At 43.9% G+C, this 20,744-nt stretch overlaps 1 protein-coding gene across 2 annotated transcripts in view; it reads left to right on the plus strand.

The window, feature by feature from the left end:
• The first annotated feature begins 735 nt into the window (after positions 1-735).
• Positions 736-20,744, plus strand: part of LOC115177321 (maestro heat-like repeat-containing protein family member 1) — a 36,603-nt gene continuing 16,594 nt past the window's right edge. Inside the window, exons 1-26 of one of the 2 annotated variants that reach the window (XM_029737979.1) lie at positions 736-1,014; positions 1,727-1,838; positions 2,019-2,164; positions 3,110-3,241; positions 3,504-3,666; positions 3,892-3,990; positions 4,102-4,253; positions 6,485-6,625; positions 7,081-7,173; positions 7,647-7,725; positions 8,602-8,715; positions 10,766-10,839; positions 11,190-11,312; positions 11,476-11,586; positions 12,590-12,734; positions 13,370-13,410; positions 13,588-13,729; positions 14,341-14,393; positions 14,764-14,871; positions 15,225-15,344; positions 15,808-15,930; positions 16,378-16,524; positions 18,278-18,304; positions 19,278-19,400; positions 19,658-19,737; positions 20,053-20,197. In XM_029737979.1, coding sequence (XP_029593839.1) covers positions 1,817-1,838; positions 2,019-2,164; positions 3,110-3,241; positions 3,504-3,666; positions 3,892-3,990; positions 4,102-4,253; positions 6,485-6,625; positions 7,081-7,173; positions 7,647-7,725; positions 8,602-8,715; positions 10,766-10,839; positions 11,190-11,312; positions 11,476-11,586; positions 12,590-12,734; positions 13,370-13,410; positions 13,588-13,729; positions 14,341-14,393; positions 14,764-14,871; positions 15,225-15,344; positions 15,808-15,930; positions 16,378-16,524; positions 18,278-18,304; positions 19,278-19,400; positions 19,658-19,737; positions 20,053-20,197 — 2,703 coding nt within the window. In that variant the 5' untranslated portion in view covers positions 736-1,014; positions 1,727-1,816. The remainder of the gene's footprint in view (positions 1,015-1,726; positions 1,839-2,018; positions 2,165-3,109; positions 3,242-3,503; positions 3,667-3,891; positions 3,991-4,101; positions 4,254-6,484; positions 6,626-7,080; positions 7,174-7,646; positions 7,726-8,601; positions 8,716-10,765; positions 10,840-11,189; positions 11,313-11,475; positions 11,587-12,589; positions 12,735-13,369; positions 13,411-13,587; positions 13,730-14,340; positions 14,394-14,763; positions 14,872-15,224; positions 15,345-15,807; positions 15,931-16,377; positions 16,525-18,277; positions 18,305-19,277; positions 19,401-19,657; positions 19,738-20,052; positions 20,198-20,744) is intronic. The other variant, XM_029737980.1, reaches the window with a different exon arrangement.

Raw genomic sequence — 20,744 nt, forward strand, 5'->3', positions numbered from 1 at the left:
CCTGAGGGGCCCCTGTGCTGAGGATCAGCGTGGCGGATGTGTTGTACCTACCCTTACCACATGGGGGCGGCCCGTCAGGAAGTCCTGGATCCAGTTGCAGAGAGAGGTGTTTAGTCCCAGGGTCCTTAGCTTATTGATGAGCTTTGAGGGCACTATGGTGTTGAACGCTGAGCTGTTGAACGCTGAGCTGTAGTCAATGAACAGCATTCTCACATAGGTGTTCCTTTTGTCCAGGTGGGAAAGGGCAGTGTGGAGTGCAATAGGCATCATCTGTGGATCTGTTGGGGCGGTATGCAAATTGAAGTGGGTCTCGGGTTTCTGGGATGATTGTGTCTTTTAAAGCACTTCATGGCTATTATGGCTATGGTGGTCTGCTTAAAACATGTTGGTATTACAGACTCGGACATGGAGAGGTTGAAAACATCAGTGAAGACACTTGCTGGTTGGTCAGCACATGCTCACAGTAATATGGCTAATATTGCTGTAATTGTTGGATAGAAAATAGAAAATCAATATAAAAACATAGATATTGTGATGTATCCAGTCCACATTGTCAAAGTATTTCAAGTCATAATGCATGACACAAAAACACATTACTTTCCTATGGCTATAAAGTTGCAAAAGTTCCAGAAAAGTGATATCTCACGTACCTCGTGATATCCAGTCAGTGATATATCACATGCATCAAAATCATTGAATCAACTGAACTCCTGTCAAAGTCACGCCCACACTGACTCGAAGCACATGATTAGGGGTGTTTACCTGCGTGCGATGCGTTGCACTGGCATACAGCTAATCTAGCTACTGCATGCTAACAAGTCTATCTCTTTATATTGAGGAAAAATACACTACCACAGTGAAAGACAGTTAGTCAGCCAAGTATCGGACAATATACATCGCACCTTCACTGGATTACTGCGCGTGAGGAGATTCATCCTTGCATTTGTGTGTAACGTTAGCTAGCTTGCTAGCTAGTTAACATCAAGCTAGCCTGTCAGCCGGGCTGTTCGAAAGGTGGGGAGCCTACTTTGCTGAATTTAACGACGCTCATCATTCCACATGTTCGCCGCTGGTATAAGGTTAACAGTATGGGTTTTGTCAATATACTAGAATTGAATACGTGAAATGTCATCGACCCACATTGTCTATTACTACAGGTGACCGCTAGCTAGCTCTGTTACAGAGCTTGCCCTTCTGTCTCAGTCCGAAACAGAGCTAGCTTGTTGTCACCTGTAGCAATAGACAATGTAGGTCGATGACACTAAATTTATTCAAATGAAATTATAGCATATTGACAACAACCATACTATTAACCACTTACCAGCGCAGAACATGTGGAATAGCTAACTTAGCTACAGTAATATCCCAACCAAGAAAAACAAGTCTTGGTCTGACAAGGAAGTGCTGCACTTCTCTGACTGTTTTCAGGTTCAGGCTCGTTATGATTTGACAGCTAGTTAACAGTTGATTTACTTTGTCATACACTGCAACGGTCTGTTGCAACTCTGTTTGTATCCAGCATAGGAAAATTGCCACATAAAGTGACGCAACTGAGCTAGTCATGATGTTACTGCACATCATCGCCAGTGAGAATATAATGGAGATTGCACCGTTTTAAGCACATGAATAACAATCACATTGTGTTGGTGTTCTCTCCATTCGTCTGACTATTAACATAGACTACATTCTTTGACATGTCAAACATGCATGTTTACTCTCTTTGCAGTGTGGTGAGACCGGATGAACACGTTTTAACCCTCTCTGACCACCAAATGAAATCCTAAATATCTCCAGTCCCAGCCTTCAGACAGGCACTATGGAGGAGTCAGATGTGGAGCGTGAGTGACCTCTTCATAATCGTGTCCTTATGCCATTACCTCTTTTGATATTGGCTTTCCCTTGCATGCTGTTTGGTGGTATGAATAGACCCCAGGTCTCTCATTCGTGTCTCACTACTCCACGTCTATTCTGTATTTTCACTCCTCCATGTCTACCCTGCTGTCTTCTCTCCCCGTCAGAGGTGACCCTGGCCCTGCTGGATTCAGCCAATGACAAGGACCCAGTGGTCAGGGAGCAAGTCAGGAAGTCCATACTGACCCTGGGGAAGCAGCAGCCTAACAAGGTCCTGTCCATGTGCCAGGACTACCTGGTCAAGCACCCCAAGGTCAGACACTGCTACTGCCACTTACTGTTGATTAGCTACTGTGTGGAGCAGAGACTGGAACACTATAATAGAAAGTCCCCAGTCTCATTAGCAATTCATGCTGAACTTGATGTGGGACAGTGTATGTGGCCCATGTTTGTAGTCTATCTGTGTCTGTATTTGTGTTGAGGTAGGTGGTACTCAATGCTGGCCTACGTAAACATTGCTCCATGTTAAATTAATATAATCTTCTTACTACCAAGACCCAAGAACATTGTAATACAAGCCTGATGTTTAAAACCTAATGTAGCAGTCATATGTTTCCATTGTACTTGAATAACAGCATAGATTTCTAGTTCTGTTTTAGAGGTGTTGTTTCTCTTAATTTCAGCCATTTATCTGTCCTGTCACCATCCTTGATGTAACTTTCACTCTCAGAACATGGGAAGTGGAAGTGTGACAGTGAAAGGGTTCTTGGATATGAGTAGAAGGCTACTGTACTATGTGTGACCATAGCCCTCTGATGCAAGGGCAATTTCAGACAGCACCAATGCTGCTCTGTGCTGCAGATTTCCTCACAATGCTGGAGAGAGAAGCTTTTGAGTTTTATTAGTCATTTGCATGGGATACGCATGGTATACATCGTCTAATGAAATGCTTACTTGCAGGTTCCTTCTCGACAGTGCAACAACAACAATAATAAATAATAAAAGATTGCATTAGGATGTGATATGTTCTAACATGAAGAAATAACACACATCCTTCCAGAAGCTGGAGACCTTATCATCACTTCTCTGTTGACTGGGACTCTGCATGTGCTGCTCCAATGACATGAATACAAAAGAGATGGTGAAATATACTGTATGGGAGAGACTTTTCATACAGGCCACTGTGTTGACATTAATGCATGTAGACTTAAGGCCTGTGTTTTGAAGTGAATTACAATGTAAATGTATTTTCCTGCAGCTTGTCATTGGGCACAGAGTTGTCATACTGCAGACGATTGAGCTGATTGTGAAGACCAAGATAGACGATATCAGTTACCCGAAAATCAAAAGCATAATTTCTTTGGCCTCCGATGAAATGACCCGATCAAAGGTTAGATTGTTTCTGATGATTGTTATTTGGTCTCATCTGAAATACAGTTGGTCATTCAATTTCTATGCTTTTAGCCTAATATTGCATGTAATCTAGTTATTCTTCTGAGAATGTACTTGATTTATCAGTGGTTCTACTTTGTTCTAACATTGAGGCCATTGCATCAATCAGAACACATGAGTAGTATCTGTTTGTTTTCATGTAAATACAAAAAGTACGGCCTAGGGTTTGATTCAACAGCTCAGTTTTCATGTTTTTACAGGATGTTGTACCTGATTGGCAACAGGCAGCCAGCAATATTCTGGTTGCTGTGGGAAACAAGTACATCAATGACATCATGGAGGAAATCCTCAGCAAGTTCCAGCCAGGGATCCTGCCTCATTTTTTTGTGGTCCAAACATTAGCAAGCCTCTCTGAATCCAATGGTAGGCAAACACCAGACACAATGGCAAGCGCACTGTGTAGAGCTGCCTAAAAGTCTAAATACTTAGGCTGCTAACATGTATCCTTTATGTCCTGTCACCTAGCTTCTGAGAAGCATTTGTTTGTCTTTTTACAAAGACTCCTCAGTGTTTTCAAATTGTTTAGAGATATCTCTTGGCATTGTAATAGAGGTAGAGTCTAACGTCTAATCTTACTTTTGTTGACAGTTTATGGTATGGTGCCATTTCTCAATGCCATCTTGGGCACCATGCTCCCTATGCTTGGCATGGCCAAGCAGGACAACATGAAGTGGGTGTTCTCCTCTGGTAGGACTAGATGCACTATATCCAACATACTGCAGCATTATATTTTATTATTGTACATGGTTAAACATGCATTACCAGACCCAGTTTATAGACCGACCTTCCTTCTCCCAGCTCTGTCCCACTTCAGTGAGAGTATCCTGGAGTACCTAGCCAACCTGGACAAAGCTCCCGACCCGACGGTGAGAAAGGACACGTTCTCCAGCGACATCTACGCGGCCTACGATATCCTCTACTGCAGCTGGCTCCAGAGCAGGGAATCCAAGGTACATTACATTAAGAGGAGCAGGAAACCAATTTCTCCTAATTATATTTCTGTCTCAACGGTCCCTCTGTTGTAGGGATGTCTTGATGAACGCAACCCCTTAGACGGTGTGCTGGTATTTATAGGCAAGGGAGGAGAGAGGTCCACAGTCAGGTCAATGACTGATATTAGATCAGTGGTTCTTAACCTTGTTGGAGGTACTGACCCCCACCAGTTTCATATGCGCATTCACCGAACCCTTCTTAATTGGAAAAATGGCTCTCTTCACCTTGAATTCAGTGAGCGTTGTGTTCTTGTATTGTCCATCTCCATGCAGCTTAAGGAAGTGTTCTCTTAGTTTTGCCGGTGCTAGACTAGAATTGCTCAACTTGGCATTGCAAATCATGCAGTTAGGACGCTGACTCTCATCACGTTCCGTTATACATGTGAATCCATATTGTACATATTCGTCCGACCACTTTCTTTTTTTGCTCGACATAGTTAGTATGAAGGGATTAAAATATTAAGAAAGAAATCACACGACGTACCATCACGACAGTCACAATTCGACTACTGAGCGCGCCAAATTCCCTGCAGCACAGATAGGCCAAGCGATGTTGCATGATCACCTGCAGCCAATGATGGCCAAGCGGGGCGTGTCATCACGAATCATATGAGTCGGGTGTGTGTCTTGACCTCCGCCGAACCCCTGAGACTGACTCACCGAACCCCTGGGGTTCGATCGAACCCAGGTTAAGAACCACTGTATTAGATGAATAAAGACATTTAGGAGAGTTTCCTGGACATATTTGCCTGGTTAATACTCAGCAAGGTTATGCAGAAAGGTTTTCTTGTTGTTTCTGAGTAGAGGACATAATCACAGTACAGGTTGGTCTAGGCTTGTGAGAAAACAAATAATCCCTTATCTGTAATCTGGTCATAAACTCTGTATTCCTCCATTTTGGTTATGAAATGATGAGCCACAGAGCAACTGCAGCATAACTGCTGCTCTTTTTATTTTTGAGAATGCCAAAAGTAAGATGACTCCCCGTCTCTGCATTGGTAAACAGATTTCTGCTTCAGTTAGATGTGGACTCGGTTGATTGAATCTTTTTCCATTGATTGTCTGTGTCCCAAATGGCATTGTATTCCCTAAATCACGTGTCAAACTAATTCCATGGAGGGCTGAGTGTCTGCTGGTTTTAACTCCTCCCTTGTACTTAATTGATGAATTAAGGTCACTAATTAGTAAACAACTCCTTACCTGGCTGTCTAGGTCTTGAGAGGAAAAACCAAAAACACTAGGCCCTCCGTGGAAAGAGTTTGACACCCCTGCCCTATAGAGTGCACTACTTCTGACCAGGACCCTTAGGGTTCATAGGGTTCTGGTCAAACCTGATGCTGCTGTATCTGATCAAAAATAGTACACTGTAGAGAATAGGGTGCCATTTGGGACGCAGTCCTAGTGTGGTGTTTCTCTCTCTCCCTGGTTGGGGCTGTAGCTACGACTAACTGTGGTGTTTCTCTCTCTCTCCCTGGTTGGGGCTGTAGCTACGACTAACTGTGGTGTTTCTCTCGCTCTCCCTGGTTGGGGCTGTAGCTACGACTAACTGGGGTGTTTCTCTTGCTCTCCCTGGCTGGGGCTGTAGCTACGACTAACTGTGGTGTTTCTCTCTCTCTCTCCCTGGCTGGGGCTGTAGCTACGACTAACTGTGGTGTTTCTCTCTCTCTCTCTCCCTGGCTGGGGCTGTAGCTACAACTAACTGTGGTGTTTCTCTCTCGCTCTCTCTCCCTGGCTGGGGCTGTAGCTACGACTAACTGTGGTGTTTCTCTCTCGCTCTCTCTCCCTGGCTGGGGCTGTAGCTACGACTAACTGTGGTGTTTCTCTCTCGCTCTCTCTCCCTGGCTGGGGCTGTAGCTACGACTAACTGTGGTGTTTCTCTCTCGCTCTCTCTCCCTGGCTGGGGCTGTAGCTACGACTAACTGTGGTGTTTCTCTCTCGCTCTCTCTCCCTGGCTGGGGCTGTAGCTACAACTAACTGGTGTTTCTCTCTCGCTCTCTCTCCCTGGCTGGGGCTGTAGCTACGACTAACTGTGGTGTCTCTCTCTCTCTCTCTCTCTCTCCCTGGCTGGGGCTGTAGCTACGACTAACTGTGGTGTCTCTCTCTCTCTCTCTCTCTCTCTCTCTCTCTCTCTCTCTCTCTCTCTCTCTCTCTCTCTCTCTCTCTCTCTTTCTCCCTGGCTGGGGCTGTAGCTACGACTGACAGTGGCAGAAGCAGTGGGATCCATGAGTCACCTGATGGCCCATGATAAACTGGAGGAGCAGCTTCCCAAACTCATTCCCACAATCCTCTCCTTGTACAAGAAGAACACGGAGCATTACGTCATCAGTAAGGTAGGTCGGCCTCTAATGACCGCTGCTGGTGTTCTATACAGGGAATAAAGTGCTGTATGTGAGGCACCCAGAGAGTTCAGCAGTTTGCCTGGTCCAGATCTGTGTGTGTGTAATAGTTTAGCTAACTCTTCTGACCTGCCAGTGTCCTGTCAAACAGGTAGGGCCCCCCTGGGAGGTATGCTTGTCATGTTCTCACGCCAAGACGTCTGGTTGTCTTGGCATGACCATGGTAGTTAGCTGTGGAGTTGACTGAAGCACATACTGATTCAGACCAGGATACTCTGCAGTCGAGCCCTATGCTATTTATGTTGATTGGGACTTGCATTTCTTCTTTAATGGAGTCATACTCTCCCAGTCGTTCATCAGTCCTGTATCAGTATTTTAGTCTAGTCAGTTTCCCAACACTGTCTGCTCTGCTCACTAATCAGCTCATGTTGTTTTCACCTCCCCTGCAGAGCCTGTGTCAAGTTCTGGATGCTTCTGTGAACATGGGCAGCAGAGTTCTGGAGACTCAGATCGACAGCCTGCTCACTAGTCTAAACCAGCAGGTACGGCAAAGTGACAGTCCCCTGATGGCACAGTACAATGCAATGTTGAGGGAGCTAGCATGCAAGCATTTCACTGCACCTTTTACACACGCTGTAAACTGTTGATGTAACTAATAACATTTGATTTGAAAGTACTTCCTTGAACACACAAAGCTTCTTGTCACTCCGCCTGGGCTGTTTGCGCAATGTCAATAGGATGTTTTTCTGTATTTAGCATAGCTAGTAATACTAGAGACTGACTATAAGGTTTCTCTATAACAGGATACATAATAAATCACTTCCTGTTGTCACATGGTTTGTGACTCACCCTATGCGACTTTGAAATGTCCATGATGCATTGGTTTGATTGCACTTAGGTCAACAGCAATTAGATTGAATCAGTAATAAACTTTTCAATATGGATTGGTTGATTTGTATGAATAATAGTTAATGTACCTACATGTACAGTAATTGTCATTTTGCTCCCCCTCCAGGTTTGTGCACCTGTTGATTACAGCAACCCACTGACGGTGAAAAATCACAACGAGGTATTGAGATGCTTCAGCATCCTAGGTTGGTTTTCTGTTCTTCAATCATCCGTGCGTGTGCGTTTTGTTCTCTGGGTTTATTGGATTGAGAGGTCAGGGTTGTAGTCATTTAAGTAAATGTTACAGATAGAAATGCATTGAATAGAATTTACACGATCCCTTATTCTTCATAACAATCACAACTGTTCTACCCAATCATTTCTACTGGAAGGTTCTAGAACAGGCCCCTTGACCTGGTCTTTGTTAGACCAGTCAGTGGACCAGTGTGGAGTTTTAATCCAGTAGTCATTTGCTTCCTGTTGGGGAGGGAGGGATTTAAGCAACAGTCCCCCTGCCACACAGACACTGCTGCTGCAGCAATATGCCACATGTCTGTCTTCACTGATTTTCCAACTTATGGAGTTTGGCTTGAAGACCTTATGGCTGCAACGTGTAGAAGGGTTTTATGAGGAGCTGGTCAATATAATTTTCAGATCTGGGTAATTTCCTTCACATTGTATAATATAAAATGATCATGGAATTGTAGAATATCAGTATTACTTGGTTCTGTTACCTACATGGTACAGTACTAGGCCTATATACCATGTTCAGAGTTCCAGACTGTTTTCCCTCTTCAACCAATACAAGACTCTCTGTGTCTCAAGTGGCACCCTACTCTCTATATAGTGCCCTGGTCAAAAGTAGTGCACTATATAGGGAATAGGGTGCCATTGTGAACAAGGTCTTTGTTATTCTAGAACTCGGAGCTGCTGCAGAGAAACTACATGATGGACACCATGTCCTCCTGTAATGAGAGAATCCATGATTTAGATCTGAGATGGTGTGACTTCACTCAAAGGTAAATGTGTTTAAACTTTAAACAGTGGTCTGACTCTGTGCCATACGCTTCCTTCCTCCTCAGCCAACACCTTCCCAGACCGGCTGGTCATGTTTGTGCTTCAGAAACTGGAGAACAGTAATGAGAGGATCCGTATGGGCTCCCTGGCCGTGCTCCGACACCTCATCAACTCCTCCAGTAAGACTGCTAGTTAGTCTGGCTCGGGCCTGTCTGCACAGGACAGGAGGCACTTACTGCAGTGTATATATAGACACTAATACAGTAAATATATAGGCACTACTACTAACTTACTACCTATAGTCACTACTACAGTATACATAGACGTTACTACAATATATACAGTACCAGTCAAACGTTTGGACACCTACTCATTCAAGGGTTTTTCTTTATTTTACAATTTTCTACATTGTAGAATAATAGTGAAGACATCAAAACTATGAAATAACACATATGGAATCACATAGTAACCAAAAAAGTGTTAAAAAATGAAAATATACTTTACATTTTAGATTCTTCAAAGTAGCCACCCTTCGCCTTGATAACAGCTTTGCACAGTCTTCGCATTCTCTTAACCAGCTTCACCTGGAATGCTTTTCCAAAAGTCTTAAAGGAGTTCCCACATATGCTGAGCACTTGTTGGATGCTTTTCCTTCCTAAAAGGCACCTAAAGATTCTCAGACCATGAGAAACAAGATTCTCTGGTCTGATGAAAGCAAAATTGAACTCTTTCGCCTGAATGCCAAGTGTCACATCTGGAGGAAACCTGGCACCATCCCTATGGTGAAGCATGGTGATGGCAGCATTATGCTGTGTGGGTGTTTTTCAGCAGCAGGGACTGGGAGACTAGTCAAGATCGAGGCAAAGATGAATGGAGCAAAATACAGAGAGATCCTTGATGAAAACCTGCTCCAGAGCGCTCAGGACCTCAGACTGGGGCGAAGGTTCACCTTCCAACAGGACAACAACCCTAAGCACACAGCCAAGACAACGCAGGAGTGGCTAAGGGAAAAGTATTTGAATGTCCTTGAGTGGCCCAGCCAGAGCCTGGACTTGAGCCTGATCGAACATTTCTGGAGATATAGATGTGCAGCAATGCTCCCCATCCAACCTGACAGAGCTTGAGAGGATCTGCAGAGAAGAATGGGAGAAAGTTCCCAAATACAAGTGTGCCAAGCTTGCTGCGTCATACCCAAGAAGACTCGAAGCTGTAATCGCCGCCAAAGGTGCATTAACGAAGTCTGAGTGAAGGGTATAATACTTATGTAAATGTAATATATCAGTTTATTCTATTTTGATAAATTAAAATAAATGTCTAAACCTGTTTTTGCTTTGTCATTATGAGGTATTGTGTGTAGATTGATGAGGGAGGAAAACTATTTAATACATTTTAGGATAGGGCTGTAACAAAATGTGGAACAAGTCAAGGGTTCTGAATGTTTTCCCAAGTCACTGTCCATGGTGTGCTTCACGTAATGGCATCAGTTGGATTTCATTTAGCGGTTATCCCTTGTCCTAACAGTCGACACACATCTTCACCACTTTTACTTGCTCGACACACTTCCCACAAACACGTCACTTGCAGGGGACACGGGTGTCTTGGGTTCTGTTCTTTGCACACGGCTCCCAGGGAGGAGACAGATGCACAATTTGCCTTGTGCAAAGGCTCATGGGGAGTCTTTGCTGCTGCCTTGACTCTCATATGTCTCTCAGGTAGCCCGTATGTCAGACTCGTGATGAAGTCTCTCCTGGGCATGGTGTTGTTCATGCCCTTCTTGAACAACACGTGTGTGTGTTGACAGCAGCCAAGTCAAGCATGTTGTAAAACACAGCAGCAGGCCAGCGGCGGGGGCTTCCTTTCAGAGTACAGCCGTGCCGTTTGATCAAAAACATCCACACCAATTTATGGTGGAAAACCATTCAAATAATGATATGCCCTCCGAAAACTGGTTCTAACTCCAGTTCTGTTTGTGATATTAAGATTCTAACAACCACAGTGTCTTTTTATATAGACTTATTTAAGGCAGGTCAAGGACGGAGGGAGGGGGGCATGACTTAAATGGCAGAGTAATAAAATACATTCATGAACAGTCAAAATTACTACTTTAGCAGTTCTAGTGTTATTTGAACCTGTTCTCTGGATTTGAAAGCATCACTGGTACTTACCAAGGACTTGTTTGATATGAAATGACCTCATGATGTTACTCAAGGCTTTCTGTCTGTGATCTAGCATCCATTATGGAGACGAAGAAGCTTCTCATCCTGGCCAGCATCAGACAACCACTGGCTGACCACAGCAATAAGGTAACCTCATGCCATGTGTACATATTAAACTGTTACAATTTGGCTCAGTTTTCTCTCCTAAAAGGCATAGAAAATAAAAATGAACACAGTTTCAATGACCCATATCAATGTGCTGTAAAAAAAAAAAAAAACATTTTCCATTGGGAAACATATCACACATTATGGGCCAATTTCCCAGACATGGATTAAATCTGGTCCTGGTTTCAAAATCACTTTCAATAGGCTATAATCTCCATTGAACGCGTTTTTTAGTACAAACATGCTTAATCAGGGAAACCGGCGCTACATGTTTTCTTATTGTTGTATTGTCAGTGTTTTGCTTGACCTCTGTCTATCGTTTCCCCCTGCAGGTGAAGAAGAGGGTTGTCCAGGTGATCAGTGCCATGGCTCACCATGGTTACCTGGAGCTGGAGGGAGGAGACCTGCTGGTCAAGTTTATCATCCAACACTGTGCTCTCCCCGACACCTACTATGTACGTTTGTCATATCCACAATCCGTTTTGGTCTTAAGACATTATCCTTGGCGAGGGATTAGCATGACATTGTAGATGGTGGATCAGTTAAAACTACTCTCTGACTTGTATATGGTGATCCGTGTGTTTCTTAAGAACTGTGTGTGGGTTTGGTCTGTTGCAGCGTCCAGGCCAGCGCCCCAGTGACCCGGAGGAAGTGACCAATGAGGCGCTGCGGAGCATGTGTGACAACACACTTCACCTCTTCACTACGACCGTGGGACGGCTGACTGACGTGAGTCTACTGCATGGAGATAAGAATCCTCTCTCTCTCTCTCTCTCGCGCTCGCTCTCTCTCGCGCTCGCTCTCTCTCGCGCTCGCTCTCTCTCGCGCTCGCTCTCTCTCGCGCTCGCTCTCTCTCGCGCTCGCTCTCGACAGGCAATCTATCACCTGCTTTCTTCTCTCACATTAACATTATTTATCTGATCAGCATATTTATGCACAAACAACATATTTTGTTGTTCATGGAATCGTTTCAGGTATAGAGGCAGTGAACAAATGACATTTTAATGTTTGTTCCTGCTGTAAAAACGGCTTTCGAATACGTCGAAGCCAAGTCACACTTAACACCAAACATAATACCGTTTTATGAGAAGAGGCTGAGGGTGGAATTGCTATAATATGGAGTTTTGTGTAAAGAAGCTCAGTCAGTTCATACTTTCCTATCATCAGATGTCTTGAGGGAAAACCGGCTCACATCCAAAGACGGCATCACCCTGTCTGTTTTACAGCCAATCACTCTGCTCTTAGTTACTTGTTCCTTTGAGGTTCCCAACATCAACACTCTCTCTGAGATGACATGTCTCTTGTATTACTTCCCACTGGAAGCTATGAGACAAGGCATTGACAGAGACTGAAGAGAACAATGATTTACCATTTCTTCATGGGATTAAATCTCTGCAGAATTGGGTTCAAATCATACATTAAATATTTGTATTTATAGTTCTGGGTTTGATTTAGCATGCCTAGAGCTCTGGGTTTGATTTAGCATGCCTAGAGCTCTGGGTTTGTACTTTTGTGACTATTCTTTTGGTTCAATTGCACCAGGTGAACTCAATGTTGTAATATTACTCTACATCTGTCCCCCTGTGGCAGGTGCTGTGTTCCATGCTGTACTACCTGTCTGTCTGTCTTCAGGTGCTGTGGTCCATGCTGTACTACCTGACTGTCTGTCTGTCTTCAGGTGCTGTGTTCCATGCTGTACTACCTGACAGTGATCCTCTGTCTGTCTCTTCAGGTCCTGTGGCCCATGCTGCTGTACTACCTGACCCCAGGTCAGTACTCCAACGCCACCACACCTCTCTGTAAGAGCCTCACGCTGCTGGGAACCAAGAAGAGAGCCTCCCAGGAGCCCAACTTCAACATCGACTTCAACGAGCAAGGTAGGTGTCTTTTAGAAGGAGCTCCATTTACTAGGTGTGCAACAGAAATGTATTTTTTCTATCCCATCCTCCCTGGTAGACATTTACAGTAGATTCATAAACAGTACATTACATTCATATTAACAAGCCATTATGATGTCATCACCATGAGCCAGGGGGATCTGACCAATGAGATGAGGTCTTTTCCTCCCTCCCTTTTCCACTCACTGAGTCCGTCTGGCGTTTCCGTATTGGGATTCGGCACACAGGCCCTTTAATGTAAACGAGATGGTCGCAGCCCGGGCCCACTCCTCGTCAGCACTTCTTTGGGATTGGGATTTTTTATTTTTTTTCTTCGTTGAAACTATATTTTCTACAGCCATTTTATTCTCATTAAAGGGCCGTTGGTCGGTTCTTAGAGGCCAGACAGACCAGAGTGTCTGGTTCTGATTAGCTGAATGAGAAGCCACATTTATCACTAAATAAAGCACTAGCGTCGGCTGGGTCTTGAACTGTAAGGTCATTGTTTCAATGATTAAGCTGAACTCTTTGTGGGGAGAAGTATGAGCCTGGCCACTTAATCATTCAGTCATTCATTATAATGCTTAGTCTGCTATCAGCCTTGTTTACTCATCTGTTTCTTCTTTCTAATTCAGTTAATCTTCCCTCTCCACATATACTGATGGTGCGGCTCTTGGTGAGTATGAAACCCTGATGACATGCCACTTGAATGCTCATAATTTCAGTTTGCTATGTGGGTGTTATAAAACTTGAATTTGATTTAAACCCCCATAAAGTGTGATCAATGTCTCCAGTAATAGCTAGGCTATTTCTTTGTCTTGCCTGTAAATCGGGATGTGCTTGTGTGTCTCAGGTGAATGGTTCGTTCCCGTTCCGGAGTCGTGGCCATGGTGCACCGTCTCTGTCTCTACTGAACGTTATAAGTCCTAATATCCACCCCAACGCTGAGACACTCTGGGAGAAGGAGATCCCTGCTCTCCTCAGCTACCTGGAAGGTAAAGGACCTCCACTCAATGACCCCAGAGTCTTAGAACCTGTAGCGAGCTATGTCTGTGTGTCAAATGGCACCCTATTCCCTATGTAGTGCCTATGGGCCCTGGTCAAAAGTAGTGCACTGAATAGGGTGCCATTTGGGGCTCATCATATAGAAATAACCCTGAGCGACTTTTATTGCTCCTGCAGTATTGACGGCTTAGGAGGCTGTTTGAACCTCATTTTAATGTCTGTGGTTTAAAATAGTTCTTCCTCCATGTATTCTACTGAGAACTGACATCAATAAAGACGCATGCTTCTACCACAACAGCTGCAGTTAAGGGACATTATAACTGATTTACAATTTTAAAGGCAATATTTTATGGGCTATATTTTTTTGGAGATGTAACTTACATTTTTTTGCAGTGGGCCATTTTCATCTTTCTATCATAAAAATACATAGCTTGGATTGAAGTAGAGCATAGGGCATTAAAACTGATCTTAAATCATTTTAGCTCTTTGGTCAGTTTTGAACGTGCACAGAATATTCTGCTGCTCTCTTTTTTAATTTTTTTTGTCTGGGAGGAAGTGCAGCGAGCGAGGTCTGAGTAGTATGGTCTATTCTTCTTTACAGAGTCTACCCCAGAAACACTAGACAACAAGAAATGGGAAGAGAGTCTATTACAGGTATGCCCGTCTTTATCTAACATCCTCTTTGTCTGTCCCCACAACACTGTCAATAAGTCACTATGGTGATCTTTATCTAACATCCTCTTTGTCTGTCCCCACAACACTGTCAATAACAGTCAATATGTAGAATATGGTTTGTCCCAAAAGGTATCTTGTTCATTTTATAATACACTACTTTTGACCAGGTCTCTGGTCAACAGTATTGCACTACATAGGGAATACGGTGCCATTTGGGATGCATGCAGTGTCTGACGCACAAAGCGTTGGATAAGAAGTGTTTTCTGTTTCAGTCACAAAGGGATTTGATATACAGCATAATGATGTGGTCACATGGCTGTGTGGTGGGGTTTTGTTTGGACATATACAGTTCCTAGCCAAGTCCCTGGTGGCCATAGCTGATGACAAGTGGAGCTGTCAGCTGGCTATAGAGGCTACACGTTACCTGTCCACCTATAACCAGTCCCTGGAAGAGAAGGTTAGTGAACAACCTCATCCTAACCTCTCTTCAACCATGAGTAGGGCCAAGAGTTCTTCATGACCTGACCAGGGAGTTCTCTGGTCTTCACTTATAGTTCAGGGAAAACTCCTAGCCCTAACCATGAGATGTAACACATTGTATTTATGTCTCTTTAAACATGATCTTATTTAAAAGTACCTCAAGGAACTCTTCTGAATCTGATAAGCGTTAACAAAATCTTATTAAAACGATATATTCTACAAAGTATCCAGGTTGGTAGAACCTCATAATCCTCAGCAAAATCTTAGTAAAAGAATATCTTCTACGAACTATCAAGGTTTCTCTTCTTGGCTTCATGGCTCTTTCCACAGGGTTTCCTCTACAGGTGCGTTGGAGTGACCCTGCAGCAGTGTTCCAATAAGGAGGTGGTCCAGAAGCAGCTCCAAGAGATACTGATCAGTGCACGACACAACGACGCCATGGAGAGAGCGGTAAACCTCTTAGTCCCCGTTTTGAGTCAGGCCATGATCCTCTTGACAGCATTTGCTTTTATTTATCATCATATGTTCAGCGTGACCTGTGATGTAATTGTCTGCATAAGGCAGGGCAGAGCGTCGCCGGGCAGAACAGGGATTCTTTGTGCAGCTAAATTGCCCAGTTAAGACAGTCTTGTGACAAGTAGTCTTAAGCCTTTGCTTATTTTCAAAGGGAGGTCACGTCTGCCTTCCTAAGCTGTAATTTGTGTCTGGAGTTAAGTTTCCCCCTCATTTCCGTTGTATTTTAACCAGATGATTAGGAATTGTGGTGTTTTTAGTCTTTAGGCCTAATAGAGAGTGGTAGTCAAATTGTAATGCCGGTGTTAATGATAATCTAGATGTACTGTTTAGTCATAGGAGGCTGAAGTGTCCATTAAACTGTGCTAATAGGGTGTGTTTGGGGTAATGGGTTTCCCAGGGTGTCGCCATGGGGATCGGGCTGTGTGCAAGCAGTCATCTCGATGCCACTCTGGCCAAACTGGACGACTTCGGGAAATCTGACGCCTTCAAGAAAGCCTCAGGAATATTCAGCCTGCTCAAAGTTAGTATGCTATTCATGTTTTTATTTTCATCGTAGGCGTTAAACACAAACTTGGCAATGTCTGCCTGCCTTGGGGGTTCTATCTACACCGTACAGTCAGCAATTTAACACATTCAGATTGAAGATTTTATGGAGCTTGTTGATTTTCTTTCTACTACTTTGAGCATTTGAGCCTGCCTGGAGTGGCAGGTACAGTAGGCACGGTTTGCACTTTGGGGACTATTCCATTGGTTCCATTTCACCAAACAAGCTCGATCAAGCCCTGCTAAAGTATTTTTAAAGGAAACGTTTACAGGTATTGATAAACTGATTTTAATTAGCCTAATTTATATTTTTGAAGGTTTTTATAAAGTTGACATTAATTCCACATTGTAATAGCTTTTTAGTCTGCTACTAAGCTCAATCTACACCATAATCCTCCCATCTCTACCTCCTCCTCCTCCTCAGGACAAGAATGACTTGGATGTAGAGAAGATGAAGAGCACGCTGATCCTGTGTTACGGTTACGTAGCGCTCCACGCCCCAGAGGACCAGATCCTGTCCCGCATCGACTCAGACATCCTCCGCAGCATCAGTAAGCACTTCAACACCAAGGTAAGGAGCTAGGACTTGGGAGACACACTCGCATGATTGCTCCACCACATCCCTTTTAATAAAGCTAGTACACAACGTTTTGACCCAAGAGTGAATCTCTGTCAGGAAGGCCTGGATGAAACAGACAGCCAGCATCTCTCAAATTTAAATAGTTCTTTAGATGTTGTCATCAGTCTCAATGGACCCGTTTTGGCCTTCAGGGCACATATTCACAAAGCGTCTCAGAGTTGGAGTGCTGATCTAGGATCAGTTGTATCTTTTAAATCATAATGAATAAGAGGGGGGGACCTGATCCTAGATCAGCACTCCTACTCTGAGACACTACAGGCCCAGGCCTTCATCAGCATAAAGACCGAAGAGAGTTAGTTAGGCTGTTACCTTTGGCTGCCCATACTGTTAGAGTACAGAGGCTGCCAGGGACCGACCTGTTAAATAGCCCCACATGTCCTATAAAGAGGTGCGGCCAGTCAAATTAAACCCCACTCCCATCTCCAACCATCCATTTACCCCCCCCCCCCCCCCATTGCAGAGAGAGAAAATAATCACTGAGCGATACCCGTCGCTGATCACCACATAGCACTGTGTTTTACCATCACCTTGTAATGTTTTCCCTTTCCTCAATGGCAGCGTTAGCTAGCGTAGTCAGAATAGCTGCAGCTTCACATTATTCCTGAAAATCAATTTTTTACCATTCTCCATTGGCCCAGTGAGCATGCTTGGGTTGGCAAGGTACCGAGTGACCTCACAGAGAAGTTCTGTGAGCATGTGTGGGTTGGCGTGGTACTGAGTGACCTCACAGAGCAGAAGTTGTGATAAGGCTGAGTCTGATGGAGTTAAAAGACATGCGGGTCAGACAGAGGATCCATCCCAAATGGTACCCTATTCCCTACATAGTGCACTACATAGTGAATAGGGTACCATTTGGGATGGACACAGACAGTTGGTTAGGCTCACTGCTCACAGTTACATACTGGTGGTTATATGGTTAAAACCAACAATGGGTCATAATTGAGGCATTTGAAAGGTACATAAAACCACACCGCACAAACCACAGTGAAAGGAATGTGTGATTATATCAACCAGTTGGAGAAGTTTCAAATGTCTCACTCGTAGCATTCAGGAGGTCTCTGTCTCTCCATGGCTACAGATGAACCTTGTTTATATCCTCAGGGGTTCTTCTCCTTTAGCCGCCGGCCATATGCTTAGCATCACAATGACTGTCTGAAAACTGGCCTCCATAGTTTTCTTAGTTAAACTGCAGCCTTCAGGGGCCGATGCCAACGTACACTATGACCTCCAGATGTCCACTTGAACTGGATCATGGGATTTTATGTCCGTGGTTAGGGTGGGTGATTGGACGGACACACACACACACACACACACACACACAAGGTGTTTAATGTTAAGAAGCCGAGTCTATATCCACGGAGTCGTTTGGGTTCCACATGGGGCTCATTTAATTGGCTACGGCTAGTTGGCTAGCACTGTAACATTTGCTAACCTTTTTACTGCAATAAGGATATAGAGGTTGAGTTCATCTGTATCTGTGAGACATTTAATGTATCGCTGTCCCATACCATGGTTAACCATCTAAACGGGGAACACTTTCATGGTAAGGGCCTTCTGTAGTTTGATAACATTTTCTTCATGAGGGGGAAGAGCCTATTCTCTTCTCTTTAGGGGGAAAGGATATATTATTGTCTAGTAGTGTTCACTTGTGGATTAAACTCCTTGTTGCTTTTATGTTGTGCAGGTTCTGGGAATTAAAATAGAGACCAAGGTACCGTGACTGGACCCTAATGAAGGATCCTCTCTATCTCTCTCTCACTAAAACTCTTCTAACAATCTCTTCTCTCTAGAACGCTGCTGCTTCAACTTTCTGAACTTTTAGAAGTAAATGGCTCTAGTTGAAAGATCAGCACCACGTGTAGTTATGATGGGAGGCAGTGTATTCGTTTGCCTCTGTTTCAGAAGTTCAGAAGGTTTAGTGCTTTTGAATGCCCTCCATGTCCTACTAACACGGTATGACACTATGGTGTTTCTAGGGCCTGTGGTTTCCTCCTTCCCTTTTTGATCGAAGACACACACCAGCTCTTAGGTTGTGATGCTAAATCAGATGGTGGAATTTGATGTTCAAAATCTTTTTTCCCCTTCCAGATCACAAAGCTTACATTTCTGTCTGACATTTACAGTCTCCAAATCAAGGCATGGATGATCATTCTTTAAAAATACACCCTCTACTTCTTGATTGTTTAATTCATATTGACCTGTATCTACACATTGATTTTTAAGCCAACTGAAAAGTAGTCAAATTCATCTTCAGTAGAATGTGACTTACCCAACCATAAGCTGTTGTTTCTTATGCCATGTTCTGAAACCATTCTATTGGTGACATGCTCTTATCAAGTTTAACATCATTTCTTTATGGACCCCTGACATTTTCAACATCTATAAATCACTACGGTTGAAATCCTTGGTCCTGCTCTAGGCTATCCAGCTATCTGTAGATGTTTTATAGATGGCATAGGGAACTTTAGAATCATAGGGTAAGTGACTTGTCTGTATGCTTGAGGGCTGCACTATACAACTAATATTTGGTTGTCTTGCTCAGAATGATGCGAACCAACTAAACCTCGGACTGCTATCGCCATGAACACAGTCTGAGGCTGTGTGCTTGTGTCTGTCTCCCTGTCTCTGTGTGTGTGTGTGTGTGTGTGTGTGTGTGTGTGTACGCTGTATTCCCCCCCCATCAGGACCTGACCATGAAGCTGAGTCTGATTCAGAGTGTGGGGCTCATAGCCAAGGCCATCAGCACCGTCGTACGCAATCAGGGCTACATGTTTGTCCGCAAGCAGGAACTCATGGGAGTCATGATGGTCAGTGTTTATGTCACCTGTTATGTCATGTATCTGTTATGTCGTTGTTAGGACAGTGTTATGTAGCCCTTATGATGGAGGGTTACATTAAATGTTACTGGATTTAGATCACACCAACTGTAAAACGTTGTTTATGACTGCCTATGACAGCTGTTATGTCTTATGCAGCTGTTAGAAAGGCTTTATGATATGAGGGCTGCTACAGTCAAGTGGTTCTGATTGTGTTGACCCATCTCAATATCTTCCTTTTATTGAAGGATTTTATCAAGGCAGAACCCACGGATGCCATGCGGACTCCGGTTCGCCACCTTGTGATGACCACGTGTGCCAACCTCATGTATCCTTTAATGCCCAGAGGTGTGCTAGTGGGTTGCATATTGGAACAGAGCCCAGAGATGTCAGCCATAGACTGTCAGCCTGTCAGGAGCTTGTCAGTACCAGGTGTTTCATCTTCTTCTCGGGTTGCAGAAATCAGGGAACTTTCCCCAAATTCCCAGGTTTTCCAGAAATCCTGGTTGGAAGATTCTGGATATTCCTTCCCTCCTGATTCCAGGAATCTTCCAACCAGGATGTCTGGAAAAACGGGGCAGTTTTTGCAACCCTAGCCTCTACTGAGTGACATCATTGATCCTTGACCCCGGGTTGACCCCAGTAACCTGGAGCCGGCGCTGACGGAGAATGAGAACTTTGATATGCTGCGGACGTGTCTGAACGGTGTGTATGGCCTTCCCCCGGTGAACACTCCGGACAAGGACAGGGGAAAAGACGAGGAGGCGCTGGAGCCCCAACAGAGAGAGGTGAGAGATGAAGCTGAAGCATCTCAATACCTCGTTGGGATTTTTCACCGTCAGTGGGTTGCTGTAATCAACAGGTGCACAAACCTGGAGGGGGCGCAAAATGACAATTACTGTACATGTAGGTACATTAACTATTATTCATACAAATCAACCAATCCATATTGAAAAGTTTATTACTGATTCAATCTAATTGATGTTGACCTAAGTGCAATCAAACCAATGCATCGAGGACATTTCAAAGTCAGTGGATTGGCATAGGGTGAGTCACAAACCATGTGACTAAAGCAGGAAGTGATTTATTATGTATCCTGTTATAGAGAAACCTTTTAGTTATGTTCAACTTTAGGACACACATGAACAACCTCAAGTATACTTATACTGTATACATAGCCCTTCTCTGTGTGTGTAGACATGCAGTCATCGCAGCAAAAACATAAACCTGCACTTATTTTGTGACAGTATGTAACAGGGTGTTCGCAGGTCCTTAAAAAAATCTCATTAATTTATCTGATTTAAAGGCCTTAAGTCTAAAAATGTCTTAAATTCA

Source organism: Salmo trutta, chromosome 37 (genome assembly GCF_901001165.1).
Source record: "Salmo trutta chromosome 37, fSalTru1.1, whole genome shotgun sequence".
In the NCBI taxonomy this organism is placed as follows: domain Eukaryota; kingdom Metazoa; phylum Chordata; class Actinopteri; order Salmoniformes; family Salmonidae; genus Salmo; species Salmo trutta.